This window comes from Talpa europaea (genome assembly GCF_964194135.1).
Source record: "Talpa europaea genome assembly, chromosome: 13".
Classification (NCBI taxonomy): domain Eukaryota; kingdom Metazoa; phylum Chordata; class Mammalia; order Eulipotyphla; family Talpidae; genus Talpa; species Talpa europaea.
Genome location: NC_140080.1, coordinates 13,390,748 through 13,405,913, shown reverse-complemented (window position 1 = coordinate 13,405,913; position 15,166 = coordinate 13,390,748). Strand labels below are relative to the sequence as shown.

Here is a 15,166-nt window from a genome sequence, read left to right as displayed (position 1 = left end):
ATATTTGCAACTCACAGATATGCAACCATAGAAAGAACTGGGAACCAAAATTTACAAAGAACTCTTAGAATTTAAAAAAGACCTTACTTTGAAATGGACAATACAAGTAGATATTTTGTCAAAGAAGATATGCAAGCACATGAAAAGGTATTCTCTATCATTAGTCACTAGAGAATTATAAATTACAGCCATGATGAAATACCACATAGACTCACCAGAATGATTATAACATATAGTCATATTTATGTAATCTTAAATATATAATATAATCAGATAGATTCATAATGTGATATAACCATATATGGGTTTATATGTCTCTCAGAAGATGGACACACACACACACACCCTTCTATCAGACAGTGTTATCAAGAATGTGATAAGAATGTAACCATCTTCCTTAAAACACTAAAAATGGATCTACCATATGATGCAGCCATTCCACTCATAGGAATCTACTCAAAGAACACAAAAACATTAATTTGAAAGGAAATTATCTGTTTACCACAGCCCTATTTACAATCGGTAAGCTATGGAAACAACCTAAATGCCCCAACACAGGTGAATGAATGACGATGTGGTGTCTATACACAATGGAACGCTACTCAGCGATCACAGAAGATAAACTCATGCTATTTGCAACAACATGGATGGAGCTGGAAGGGATGATATTAAGCAAAGTAAGTCAGAGGAAAAAGATAAATATCCCATGTTTTCATTTATAGGTGGACTACAGAGAAACCAAATAAAAGGTCAAGATAAAAAGACAAAACTCACAAGCTGACCACAGATCTGAGGCCTACTGCAAGAGAGGGAGAGGGAGGGGTGTAAAAACAAGGGAGGGAAGAGCACATGGGACTGTGGTGATGGATCACAGGTGCTGTGGTGGTGGAAGAACTACAGGAACTACACCTGAGGGGAGAAATCAAATACTGTCCAAAAATTAACAGTGATGTAAAAAAATAAATTTAACAAGAAATAAAATAAATTTAAAGAAGAAAGGCCCCCTCATATATTGCTATGGTTGGTGGTGTATCTAATAGAGGACTCCCTCAAGACATCTACCTTGCAGAAACAAGAACATTTCATACAGATTTCTGTACCCAAGTACAAAAAAGCCAAAGCAGAAGAGCTAAATGTACATCATTTGGTGAATGGATGAACATAACAGTGCACATCCTGATAACGGCACCATTCATCAATAAAATTAGGACTCGTGACGATAATCCTGCAACATGGGTGAACATCAAGATATTTAAGCTAAGTAAAAGAAGCCAGGTGCTAATGGCTATATTAGCTGATTCCATTTGGAAGAAAGGCTCAGCAAAGCAAATATGTGCAGCCAGTCAGCATGTTAAAAGTCCCCAGGGAATTAATGTTCATGGGGACCAGAGATCTTTTGGGGGTTATAGGGCTCTTTCAAACTCAGTAGTAATAACTGCACAGCTGTAGACACTTACAAAAGCCACTGAATTGTGCATGTAAAACAACTATGTAAATTATACCCCAATAAAGTGGTTCAAAAAGGAAATCCTACAAGGACGAGACTCCTGTTTTAAGACTTGAGCCAAAAAATGATGGTGAAACTCTGTGTGAAGTTGTTCGAGTCCTTTACTTCGTCATCAAACATTTATTGAATAATGACCATGTGCTTGGACTGGCATCGACTTCACCACGATCCTCGGTTTAAATATCACACGACTGGGCCTTTTCCAATATCCCTAGGAATTTGGCAGTGATCAGCCTATTTATTAATCCATGAGCTTTTGAATCAGGGACAGAACAGGGTTGGAACTGGCAGAGTGGGAGAGTTCAAGGATTCACACCCCCTCCGCAGGGCCTCAGGAAGCATACAGAGACTAAAAACTGCTCCACCCGAGGGGTGGCAGGGGCAGAAGTAGCTCATCCAGTCCTCCCCAGGGGGGCCAAGCCAAACAGCTGTCCTCCCAACAGCACATGCTCTCTACTCCAGTGCCAGCTCTAGGCTTCAGGTCTGAACTCCACCTCGTTCAGTTTCCTAGTTGAAGTCTTGCAGCACGAAGCAGGCCCATTCACATGTACACAGGTCGTCAACATTTAACATAATTGAAAGTGATTTGCCCCAACTCAGTGAATGTTCAAAATCTGTCCATTTTATGGCATGAAAAAAAGCATTTTGTCTGGAATTTCTCTCTTTTAATGCTATTTTGCAAACAGCTGATATTAAAAATAAAGGAGATGAACTTCCAAAAGAAACAGAATGTAGAGGGCCTCCCCTGGTGGCACAGCGGTTGAGCGCTGGCCTGCGAAGCTGCCCGCAGCGTCTGCAGTGCTGGTTCGATCCCTGGCCACGGGATGAGAGTCCCACATGGCTCACAGACCTCTCCTGTTGCGCCCGCTGCTCCCCTCAGCAGTGTATATCATGGGTCTGCCTGTTCTGTTTCCCCCTCTGGCTCTGATGAATTCTCTCACCCTCCCGCGCTTCTGACTGTATCCAGTGCTTGTATAAATAAATAAATAAATCTTAAAAAAGAAACAGAATTTAGAAAATGCTGCAGGCAAGTAAGGCACGCTTGCATTTTCCCCAACCAAAGCCCATGTATATTTAAGAAACATATTAATTTTCTTAATGACAAGAGTTTGACTGTCAAACAGCTACATTTAGCCTTTATGCTCTTTCTTTCTGTCCAGCACAGAGGCTCTAAAGCTGAACTGGAAGGGTAGTGTGCACAGGCCATGCCTGCACCCAGCCTGAGATGCTCCATGGGGTGTTGAAAGACCAAAGACTCAGGCCCCGTATTCCACAAGACTTCTCCATCAGCACGGCATCAGGATGGGGAGGTGTAAGAAACTGATTACTGGGCCAGTGAGGTTGCATTTCTGGACTGTTAGGCTCTTCCTTCTCGTCTGCTTGAATATAATCACTACTGGTATTTTTCAAGCTGCATTTTTCAGATCAGGATGTCAAAGCACCTTGCCAACAGATATTAAGCTTCAATGTTCTCTCAGAAGACAGACTCAAAAAACAAACCCCATCTATGCAGGAATGAAGAATAAACTGAACTGGAGAATATTGGCTTTTCTTGAAGACTTCAATGACCAATTTATTTGGCAAACATTCTACTGGGCGCCGATGCTCAGCAAGTCACAGATGTGTGCTGAATGCTCTCGAACTGCTGATGTTTATAACTTGAAAGGGTCCATTTTAAAGTTGTGACTCATTTATGAGCCTGAAAACGCTATATCCGGATGTATGAATCAGACCCTGGAAGTGTAAGTTTACCAAGTATTACATTGCCATCAACCACAAATTACAAATCCATTGATGAAATGCTCAGTTTACTTAGCAACAGCTGAAACTTGAAGTGGTAAGAAATAATCTAATTACCCAGTATACTCTAATAAATCAGAGGCAGGATGTTCTGAGCACTGCCATGCATATTTTATGACCACTTGTACAACTACTGAAGAAATTTGATCACAAGTAGCATGTTTCAAATTTAAGTACATCAACAGGAAAAAAAAAAAATCATCTCTGATGGCCAAGGCTTAAAAAGGAGGCTGCCTTGGACTGGGTCTCCTGAAAATGTGAAATAAAGTCATGGATGGCAGATCAAGAGAACAAGTAAGAGCTTTAAATCTAAGAGGCCACTCTTCACATTCTCCTATAGCAGGTCCTCCGTGAATAATTAAATTATGCAGAAACAAATGAGACTTTTGGATTCTATCCATCTCTTCCTCCTTGCAAAACTGGCTGATGGCACCTTAAAAAAAAAACAACCAAAACTTTTTGAAATGAGAAACTTGAAGATTAGGGAGCAAATCATTTAAGCATTCTAAACCACTTAGTCCATGTTGACACTTAAATGTTCAGTTTCATTTAGAACCATGCCCTATACAGGGGCTGTCACAATGGTCTGACTAGTAGCTAGATACAAAAAGGTAAATACCAGTTGAGGGGAAAAAGGAACCCTCTCATACTGTTTGTTGGTGGGGCTCGTCCAGCCCCTATGGGAAGCTGTGTGGAGGTTCCTCAAAAGACTGAAAATAAATCTGCCATATGATCCAGCAATTCCTAGGAATCTACCCAAAGGACACAAAAAACACTGATTCAAAAGGAAACCTGCACTCCTGTTTATTGCTGCATTATTTACAATAGCCAAGATATGGAGACAACCTAAATGGCCCCAAACAGATGAATGAATTAAGAAAATATGAGATATAGACACACAAATATACACACACACACAATGAAATACTACTCAGCAATCAAAAAAGATAAGCTCATGGTATTTGGGGCAACATGGAACTGGAAGGGGTTATGCTAAGCAAAAGAAGTCAAAAGGAGAAAGATAAATACCAGAAGGTGTTCTTTATATGTGGAATACAGAGAAACCAAACAAAGGGTCAGACAAAGACAAACTTTAAAACCAACCCTTTAAAACTGACCATAGGTGGGAGGCACCACAGGGGAGTGGTGAGGACAAAGCAGTGGGGGCAGTCAATGAACTGTGGTGAAGAACTATGAGTGCTTTGGTGGTGGGAGAGATATGGGGACCACACCTGAGGGAAGAAATCCTATATTGTCAAAATATCCACAAGGATGTCAAACAATGGTACTTCATTAATGAAAAGGGATAGAAATTTTTTTAAATGTATTTAAAGTGGCTCTAAGTAAAGGAGTTGAGTAACACATGACTTGTTACTTAGCTGTGTCTCTGTGTGTGTCTGTGTGTGTGTGTGTGTGTGTGTGTGTGTGATGTCTTAGAGTGAGCTCTTAAGAAGTGAACAATCATTGATGAATATATTGTTGGAGGTGTACAATGATCTCCAAGTTCACAGCACAACAAAAGAAATGAAAATACGTGTTTAGGAATGACGATATGAAATAAATTATATTACCCTTTTACTTATTCTTTTTTTTCAAAATATGTGAATGCTATATGACACTATAGCTGTTCTACATGTTTGTGAAATAGTTTTGTATGTACAGATATACAAATGTATGTGAAATTTAATGTCACCTCAAAAAGGAACAGATAGGCATAACTGTGAAACACAGATGCTTTTCTAAATGATAGTCTCAGATGCCAGGCCTGGTCTTATATTCTTCACTTTGTGTCTAGTCATACCTGGCATTCTGGTTTCAGAATTATTTCTTGCCATTTTTTTTTTATATATTTTTTTAAGATTAATTTTTATTTATTTATTTATTTATTTATTTATTTATTTATTTATTTATTTATACAAGCACTGGGTACAGTCAGAAGCGTGGGAGGGTGAGAGGATTCCCCAGAGCCAGAGCGGGGAGCAGAGCAGGCAGAAGGACGAAGTACACTGCTGAGGGGAGCAGCGGGCGGCAGGAGAGGTCTGCGCACCATGTGGGACCCTCCTCCGATGGCCGGGGAGCAGCCGGGGATCGAACCGGCGCCGCAGAGGCCGCGGGCAGCTTCGCAACCCAGCGCTCAACCGCTGCGCCAGCGGGGAGGCCCTATTTCTTGCCATTTTTATTGATAATTCTAAAAACAGAATTGTAAAAGGACAATCATCTAGGTACCTAATTTCTCTTGTTATTCATATCTTCAGGATCACATGATTTCATTTTATAATGAGATTTTCACTCCATGAAACAGTAAATAGAAACAAAAAAAGAATGGTAACCACTGGAAAGCTGAATTTCTTGGACAAAACAACTGCCTTTCTATACTTGGTTTTACTGGTTCTCAGCAATAAATATATTCATTATGCCATACTATGACCAAGATTGAGATGCTATCCAGGACCCATGTTGAAAATAGAGTGGAACTCTACATAAGTCCTCCATTAAATGATGCTAAAAGGATGGAAACCTATGTAGTTACAAAGTATTCTCAGCCAGCAAGGGCTTTCCTTAGCAACTGCTCCGCCAACCCGAGGTCACAAGATATAGCCAATCCTTATGCTAAGAGCAGCTATTTTCCACAAAATTTATGATGTACATAGTTTTATTACGGGGTATGATTTGATTATAATACTCCATGATAGACTATGTAGTAATAAAGGGAGTTTCAACTGCACTGTAGAAATCATCTTTCAGGCAATTTTTTTAAAAAAAATGTATTGTAAGACACAATTAAAGTCTCATTTGACTAATGAAGAAATAAAACATAATTTTCTGACACTGAAGAGTAGATTCTAAACACAACTGAAGGTGAGGTCTATTCCTCAGGTTGTCTTTGAGAATTTGGAAAATAAATAGCAAACTGCTAGTTTTTAATGATAGAATCTATTTTTTCTAGCAAAAAAATTATTATTGAGGGGCCTCCCTGGTGGCGCAGCAGTTGAGCGCTGGGTTGCGAAGCTGCCCGCAGCCTCTGCAGCGCCGGTTTGATCCCCGGCTGCTCCCCGGCCACCGGAGGAGGGTCCCACATGGCGCGCAGACCTCTCCTGCCGCCCGCTGCTCCCCTCAGCAGTGTACTTCGGTCCTTCTGCCTGCTCTGCTCCCCGCTCTGGCTCTGGTGAATTCTCTCACCCTCCCGCGCTTCTGACTGTGCCCAGTGCATGTATAAACAAAACAAACAAACAAATAAATGAATAAATAAAACATGCCTCTATTAAAAAAAATTATTATTGAGGTAATACTGGTTTACAACACTGTATGTATTCTTGATACATTTAAAGTACAGTTGAGATTATTAAAAGCTATTCAAAATAATAATTCACTTCTCTAATGTCTCCTCTGGAAAGAAAGCAAAACCTTCTTAAACTACCATTTTAAAGAAAGATTTATATTTATTTACTCATGCATAGAAGAACTGGGGTATAAGTCAGAGGTGGGGGGGGGTGTTGAAAGGATTCACCAGAGACAGAGTAGGGAACAGAAGAGAAATTTTTCTTGTAACTAATGAATACTAGCTAATGCATACTTCAGAGCTCTTACAGCTAGAGCAATAAGATAAATAAGAAAAGGAAGTTTACTGGGCCACTACCATATTAACTGAATAGTTCTTTCCAGAGACAGGAACAGAACCAGCATTTCCAGTTCATCCCAGCTTCCAACAGCACCTGCTCTTCAGACTGGTCACTCTGGCATCAAAAACCCAACTCAACTTTCCCCCTCCTTTCTTCTCTCCATCCCAATCTGGAGCCCTTCTCGCACCTGACAAAACTTGTAGCAGAAAGGAACACAACACAGTGAGCAAGAGAATATTTCTTTAAATGCTCAAATTGTGCAGAAAGCTGCGATCCCTTTTTATCCCCAAGCATCAGTGCTACCATTTTCAACTGTGTTTCCCAGAAGACATGGTCACATAAATACTCTTGGATATCCCCAGTGCACATTCACGTAGTCAATGCTGGAGAATCCTTAGATCAAAAAAGAAACACAAAGTTCATGCTGTTCTTTGTGGCATAGCACTAGCCCAACTGCTGGTCCTCACCTAACCTCCCTCAGAAAGTGTTGAGGTTAACACTCTGGGGAGAACAGCTGCCTATGGTCCCTCTACAAACCAGGGAGGCTCAAAAGGTATGAGGATAATTCTTAGTTTCTGTGATCCCAAGGATCTGTGATCCCAGATCCTTCTAAGACAGAAAAGGCTCTGAAGTTTCTCCTGATAGATTTGATTAAATGCCATGGTGCAGGCAGCCCTGAACAGAAAGCTTAACAGCACCAGGCCACACTTCCCACACTACTTCAGAAGAGAGATCTTTCCAGGACTTAGATCGACCTTAACACAAGGCTGGACCAGAACCAGAGAGAAAAGGGACACCATGGTCTGTTCTGGGAAAACCTCCCCCTGACTAGCGTAGGTCACAGAAATAAGGCCAGATACTGTCCACTCTGCTTCCTCCTATCATTCACTCCCCCCAAAAAGGGAAGGAAGTGGGGGGAAGGGAGAGAGGGCAGGAGGGTGGAATAGGGAAAGAAATTTCTATTACCTACAGGGAAACCACAAGTGTGCTCAGCCAGGGAAAGTAAGATGACCAGGGATAGATGCCTCCTTTGGGATGCCCTCACTAGTGGAGGCCATTTTCCAGAAACCTGTGGATGTGCTATGATCAGTGCAAGGAGGGGGATAAGCTGGCAGGACAAGTTTTTCCAGAAGGTCATCTGCGTCCCTCTTTCTCAAAAGCTTTCCCTCTCAAAATATTCTTAGACTTTCCATTAACAAAGAAGAAAATTTCCATCAGGGGTAAAACTCCCTTTAGTAAGGAGAGACCAAAGAGGGAGTTGGTGGGAATTCATTTGAATCCAAATCCCAACCAAGTGTCACTTTAAGTGTTTAGGAAGTCACAGAACAGGCAGGGGGCGAGAAAAGAAATATCCAAAGAAAGAAGAGATGCAGCTGACATCACGTTCAAAATTCCCAACCCTGTGAAAAAGAAAATCTTTTTACATCTTTGCATCTTATAGTCACAATCTGGACATTATGTGCAGCAAAATAAGAAATCTAATGAAAAATCAAATAGGAAAATGCTGGGTTTTTTTCTTTTACACATTTGTACAAGTGTAAAATGTTACCTTTGGAGGGGGAAAGCTTGTCCATCAGTTCAGTGTGTAAATGAAGAGACAACAGCAAAATGATAAGAGCAGGCTGGCATGAACTGCGTGAGTAGGACTAACTCGGGGTCCCAACCCAGTCTGGTCTTCCTCCCGACCCACCATGCCAGGGATCTGTTCCTTCACATAATAGCTGGCAACACTCTCATTTGTGATATTAAATGCACAGTTTTCACTTTAAGTGCTTCTAATCATCTAAGCATACCCCCAAACACACAAACTCAGGGCTGCTAAGAAGGCCTGGCCCAGCCAGCCTCAGGCTTTCTGTATTTAGTGGCAATAGGTTAGAGCAGTTAAGAGGAACCACTTTTTGAAAATGCAATCTATGACACATGCACAGTTTGAGGCTATTTGATTTCATGAGCCGTTGGGAAGCAGCAGATGCTCCAGGGACCTCCCTACACCTGTACAGATGATGAAGCTGCTTTCCTGCCCACGGTTAGGTTGCTATGCATACCTTGTAAGAGTAATCTTCATCAACTAAATAGGTGAATCCACTAAGGTTTTCCATATTTATTCTTCGAACTTTATAGGGGCATCTGCTCCGGAAAATATCATAAGCCTCTAAATACCAGGATTGCTAGGAAACAAAGCGCTACCATAAGGAGTCTACCTTTCTTTAAAAAGAAAACTTTTATTCCTCATATGCCAAGTTTATGGAGGGAAGTTCTACTAAAGGTTCAGAAGCACAATACTGAAAATTAGACTCTACAGAGTGTATGGTAAAAGTTGGTGGGTTCCATAAACGCGTTGGTCTCAGCTTTCCCACCAAGCCCCCATAAGGTGATGATGATTTTAATATAAACAAGCAGGGTAAGCCCACAAAGACAACATGCATGAATGACAAGACAGTCATAAAGAAAGCAGAAAGAAACTGAAAAGCTAATGGACAACTACCTTACCTGGCTTGAGAAGGGCACCTGCAGGACAGCAGTGGAAGAAAACACTACATACAAACATGCTTGCCTTAAGAACCAGCCTCAGGTTCCCACCAGAGTCTGGACATCAATGCCTCTGCGACTGCAGACAATGGCAGAGTCTGAGTATGGGACAGGTTCAAATGCTGCAGACAAGAATTTAGCCTCCTTGATTCCTTCTTCACTCTGTGAGGCTGGATGTGTCTTTTGCCAGGGTACACCAGAAGTATGGAAGTTTATTGTTTACAGAGGGTCAGATGTCAGAGTATGGGTATCACACACTGCAGCGAGCAGGTCTACTATAGTGCAACAAGGAAAATTAATGTTTGCATGTTACCTTTGAATTCTCAGAACACTGTCACCCAGGTTTCTACCATGTTGGCAGGACAGTAGAAAAGACCTCCCAGTGGCCAGTTGGATTGTTCAGAGAAAACAGGAATTATGTAAAGAAACTGAAAGAGGAGTCCTGGGTTCGCCCCCACCCCAATCACCATTCAGGGAAACCCACATTGGATAAGCTTCCAATCAGCTCTCAAGTGCCTCACTCTTAAGTATGGGCAAACAGTCAAGCCTACATAGATATTTAAGGCAAGTTTTTAAATAGAAGCCAAAATAAACGCAAAAACAAATCTTTGGGAAAACCAAAAATATACAAAGGTCAAATCTTTCACAAGTTAACATCTCCAGAGAAATAAAAGAGTACCTCTATGAAAGATACATGTGGTACTATATATATATATTTTTTAACATGGGCATTCAGTGATCAAAAATGAGATACCAGAAACTAACACATAGAGAAAAGAAATAAAAAATCCCGACAAAAAAAGTTTAAAGAATAAAACTGAGCTTCTTTTCCATACATAGGGCAAAAACAGAGATGGACAAGGGTATAGAAAAAAGTGAGACAATTAAAGAAATACTACAGGAGGGCCTATTGTCAAACAACAACAACAACAAAAACAATCATGAAACAAATCAAGAAAATTCCCAAGAACTGAAGAACATTAATTCCAAGATTGAACAGGCCCATTCAATCTCCTGTATACTAGATTAAAAAAATCCATGCCAAGCTGTGTCCTTGTATGCAATTTTAGAACACTGATCCTAAGTATCTAGAAAAAAAGGATTAAAAAGATGAAAAGCATCAAACTGCTAGACCCAATATTCTGGAGGGGAAAGTGATTTCCAATCTAGAGTTTTATATCTAGCCTCGCATTCAATTAATCAGGAGAAAAGAATAAAGACTACCATTCCTGTAAGGACATGCAAAGTATCTCTCTTACCCACTGTCTTTTCTTAAGGTTATTTGAAGGTGGATTTTGCCAAAATGAAGAAAGAAATGAAAAAAAGGAGGAGAAACAGGCTCAAGAAAAAAGGTACATGCAAATAAGGCAAAGGAAATCACCAACCTGATGGCTAGGCAGGTTAGACTGTCCCAAGGATTATTCCTTTAAGGTGAAATTGATCAGTTGCCCAATATATAGTAATCATACAGAAAAAGGATCTTACATACTATGTAAAAACTTAGGGATAATTTCATGGTAATTAGGTAGAAAATCCAGCAAATTAAAGAATGAGCAAGCTAAGCAAATAGAATGAGGCAATTATTAATTCCAAAGGGAAAAAAGAAAGCAAAATAATTATAGTATATATACTATGGGGTTCAACTACAAATGCAATATACATACCCCTAATGATATAAACATGGAATATAGAGGAATGGTTTTTATGTAACTTTTGGGGGGATAGAAATGACTTTGCAGGGTTAGGGTTAGAGAGATGAGGGTTATATGTGAGACCAGTGAAAGGAAATTAACACTCCAACTATATATATATAGATAGATAGATAGATAGATAGATAGATAGATAGATAGAAAAGTTTAGATGTAGGAATGTACACAATTTCATCCAGAAACATAGAAAGTAATTACCTAAGGAATGTCTAAAAGAATTACACAGTGACTGTTTCTGGGAAGTAGAATTGGAGGAACGGTAGGATAGAGTGACTATTTGTTTTGCAACAATTCCCATACAGATAATCTTTCTTCATTAAACATTGTGGCTATATTACTTTGATTTTCAAAACCTAAGTTAAAAATAATTAAAAAATAAAAATCAAGACCAACAGCCTAACATTCCACAGTTCTAGACCCTTCTAGGTCATTCCTGCCTAATTCTGATTCCATCTAGAATTTTGTTAATGAAAGTCACATGAGTTTCACCTCCTCATGACAGAGTTCTTCCTGCTTACGTAATAAGCTATTTTTGTTTGCTTGTTAAATGGCAAATTTAACGTCAGGCTTACTGAACAGCTCCTGAATTCTAAGAAAGTCTTGCTCCTGACCACCAGCATGTTAGACAATAAAACATACAGTACCCCTTTTCATTAATTATTGACAAATCAATAAATATGCACACCAGTAACTTCCTTATCAGGTAATCATGTGAAACAATATAAGCAGACATCACCATCAGCACACCACTCTGAGAAGTCGCCTCAAGGGCAGACCTCTTGCTTCCCCACCTTCCCATTGGATTTCAGTCTCCAAAATAATCAACACATAACCAATGAGTCACCAAAAGGACTCAGTATTTCCATCAAACTAACATTTCCAATAGAGACACCCCAACACGACTTGGAGGTCTCCAAATTTCAACAAAGATTCTAAAAGGCAGCCTCTACTGAAAACCGATCAAGTTGGAGAAGTAAATCATCATGTAAAGGTACTGCTGTACAGAAAAATCCCATAAGCTTTGCCACCCTCATTTAAAAGCATCCCCGGGAAGGATCAAACCTTACGAGACAGTGACTCATTACAGGTGTCGAGTCCGAAAGGTGTTCTTTCTCCCACCTTCAAGAAGACCATATGGCAAATAACGTTCTCAGGAAAAGAAACCAACTTACCTTTCACAAGCTCGCACAGTCCACGCGGCAATTATCCATAAGGAGATACTAAAAACCAAGAGCACAGTTCCCGGGCAGATAGTCATTAGAGTCTTCATAACAAAACGCGTATTGAAGTTTATCTTATTAAGTGCTCCAATGCTTCTAGAAGAGGCATCAGTGAAAAGTTTGCTATGTAAAAGCATGACTCTGGCAATAAGATAGAGTCTTAAGAACATTGGTATAGATAAAATAATATCCACATCAGCGGTGGTGGTAGATGGGGCATAGGAGAAGGCAAGCCGGGCCGTCCACGTGAATGTGTAATTCCCAGGTATGGGGTGAATAGCACACACCAGTATTTCCAAGCAGATGAAGAAAATACGCTCGTAAGTCATGGCTATTCTCCAGTCATCTGCTCCATTGTCCACCATGAACAACTGAAAAAATAAAGTAGAAAATCAGCTTCAGTATGGCAGGAAGGGTCCAAGAGGGTTAGTGCAAATTTTTAAAACACATGAAAGATGACTTTCAGCAATCACAGCAAGCTAAAGGCTAGATCCTTGAAAGGTGGGCCAGGTACACTCTTGCTGGGATTTGTTTTCTTTTTTGGATTTTTCGAACATGGTCGTGGCACACTAGGAGACTTTCATTTATTTATTTATTTATTTTAAAGATTTATTTATTTATTTATTTATTTATACAAGCACTGGGTACAGTCAGGAGCGCGGGAGGGTGAGAGAATTCACCAGAGCCAGAGCGGGGAGCAGAGCAGGCAGAAGGACCGAAGTACACTGCTGAGGGGAGCAGCGGGCGGCAGGAGAGGTCTGCGCGCCATGTGGGACCCTTGCTGGTGGCCGGGGATTGAACTGGTGCTGCAAAGGCTGTGGGCAGCTTTGCAGCCCAACACTCAACCACTGTGCCACTAGGGGAATCCCAGGAGACCTTCATTTACAAAAGTTAAAACAGAAAACTGCCTAGATTGTGGTGTCTGTGCCCCTGGGTTATATTGCAGCATTGGAAAATAGGAAGCCGGGACCAGGCAGTGGGGCACCGCCCCACCCCCAGAGGAAATCCAAATGGACTTGCTTTATAACAAGCTGTTCTTGTCTTTCAGGGGCTGGATCTAAATCCGCAGGCACTTGTAACTGTGTTCTCTGGGCAATCTATTTAGGGTGCCCTGCAATCAGTCAGATCCTACAGTGCGCACACGCACGAGTGTTCTTACTTGAAATCGGATTCATGGCTTCAGTGAGAAAATCACAACAGAACACATGCAAATGTGCAGAAACCTATCTCCCAGCTTCCTCACTACACTCTCTCTTTCTTCTATCCCCTCTTAGTCTTCTCCTGGATTATTCATTTGTTTTCAGCCTTCAACAAAGACTCTGAGCTCTTGTTGTCATTTCCTCATACAACAATTGAAAAAAAAAATCAAAAAGGAAAAGAACAGAAATGACAGAGAGAAAGAGAGAGAGATTTAGAAAGAATAGTGTTTCCTCTTTTCCTTGACCTTCTGGTAACCCAGCCCACCAGGGGCACCTACAAACAAGAGGCATGTGGATATTGGGGTGACACTTCTGACTGCCATGGTGACTGTTGGGGGCTCGTGGCATTTACAGATAAGAAGTCAGGGGTGCCAACCAGTGGAATTTCTGGGAGTCATGTACAAGAAAGACCTGTCTGCCCAGAATGCCAAGGGTACTCACCCCACTGAGAAAGGGGAGACAGTCTTTGCATTTGGGAAGCAGCCAACTTCAACAGAAAGCACGAGATGAAAGCAACATAAGGCACGACAGTGTGTTTAAGTGGGTGGCTAAGCAGGCTTGAGGGCTGGTCTCCGAGATGGCAGGGCTGGCCCTCTGCTCCTCTGGAACCGGTAAATCATACCCCCTTCTCCCACGACAGGATTACCAGCCCCATTCTACTCAACGCTTCTTCAAGTCATAGCTACTTTCCACACTATCATTCAAAGCAGCCACTATCGTCAGTCTTACTTTGGAGGACAAAATTGCCACTCTGGTACCTCAAGGAGATGGAGGTTCAGAGGACTCATCGGAAACAGAGCAACATGTTGACAACAAATGAAGCTTTTGAAAGATAATGGCTGCCCCTCTGCCTTTAACAGAACTCTTCATCTGGAGACCTTGAAGTGTCTGACATGTACCAATGATAATAAAAATCCTAATTTCCCAGTTTCCAGCGAAGAAACAGAACATCAATAAGGCAGGCCAAGTCGGCCTTAAAAATACTTTTGCCGGGTCTCACCATTTTAAGGACGACATTGCATAAATGACTTGAAAGACACACAAAGGACTGTGCAGATACGATGACAGTAGCCTCCTATTTACAGCAGGAGTATTTATGGAGTACTGCCCATTTCTAAAGGCGTGTGACCCCCAAATTTCTTCAGACATCTGCATCCAAAAGATTGTCTCTCTTGATCTCGTCACTTTGAGAGGCTATGCATGCTGTCACTGCTCACTTTGGGAACGGCTACCAAGGCCTAAGAAAAAGGGGTACTGTCACGTAAGAGGGGGACAGTCACATCAGGACGATTGTTATTTAGAACCTCATCTCCACTTGTACCTAAAATGGTATTACCCGGTTTGATGGTCTACTTTCTTCATCACACTTGGCTGGGAACGACTTGGCTAAAAATCAAATCCTTCCCCAAAGGCTAAGGATCACTGAGTCTGACAGTCAGAAGCTGTGGTGCAGATTCTGAGCGGAATTCCTGGCCAGGCTTTCCCCACCTGGATTCCGTTCTAGGCCGGGGCACCCCGACGCAGAATACGCACCTGCCCTTGAGGCCCATGCCAGTGTCTCCCCTGCAAGGACCAGCTCTGC

General features: G+C 41.3%; 1 protein-coding gene across 1 annotated transcript in view; it reads right to left on the bottom strand.

The window, feature by feature from the left end:
- Positions 1-15,166, bottom strand: part of KCNN2 (potassium calcium-activated channel subfamily N member 2) — a gene marked incomplete at both ends in the record, with an annotated part of 135,481 nt that overhangs the window by 77,015 nt on the left and 43,300 nt on the right. Inside the window, one exon of the mRNA XM_084252331.1 lies at positions 12,338-12,756. Within this exon, the coding sequence (XP_084108457.1) occupies positions 12,338-12,756 (419 nt within the window). The remainder of the gene's footprint in view (positions 1-12,337; positions 12,757-15,166) is intronic.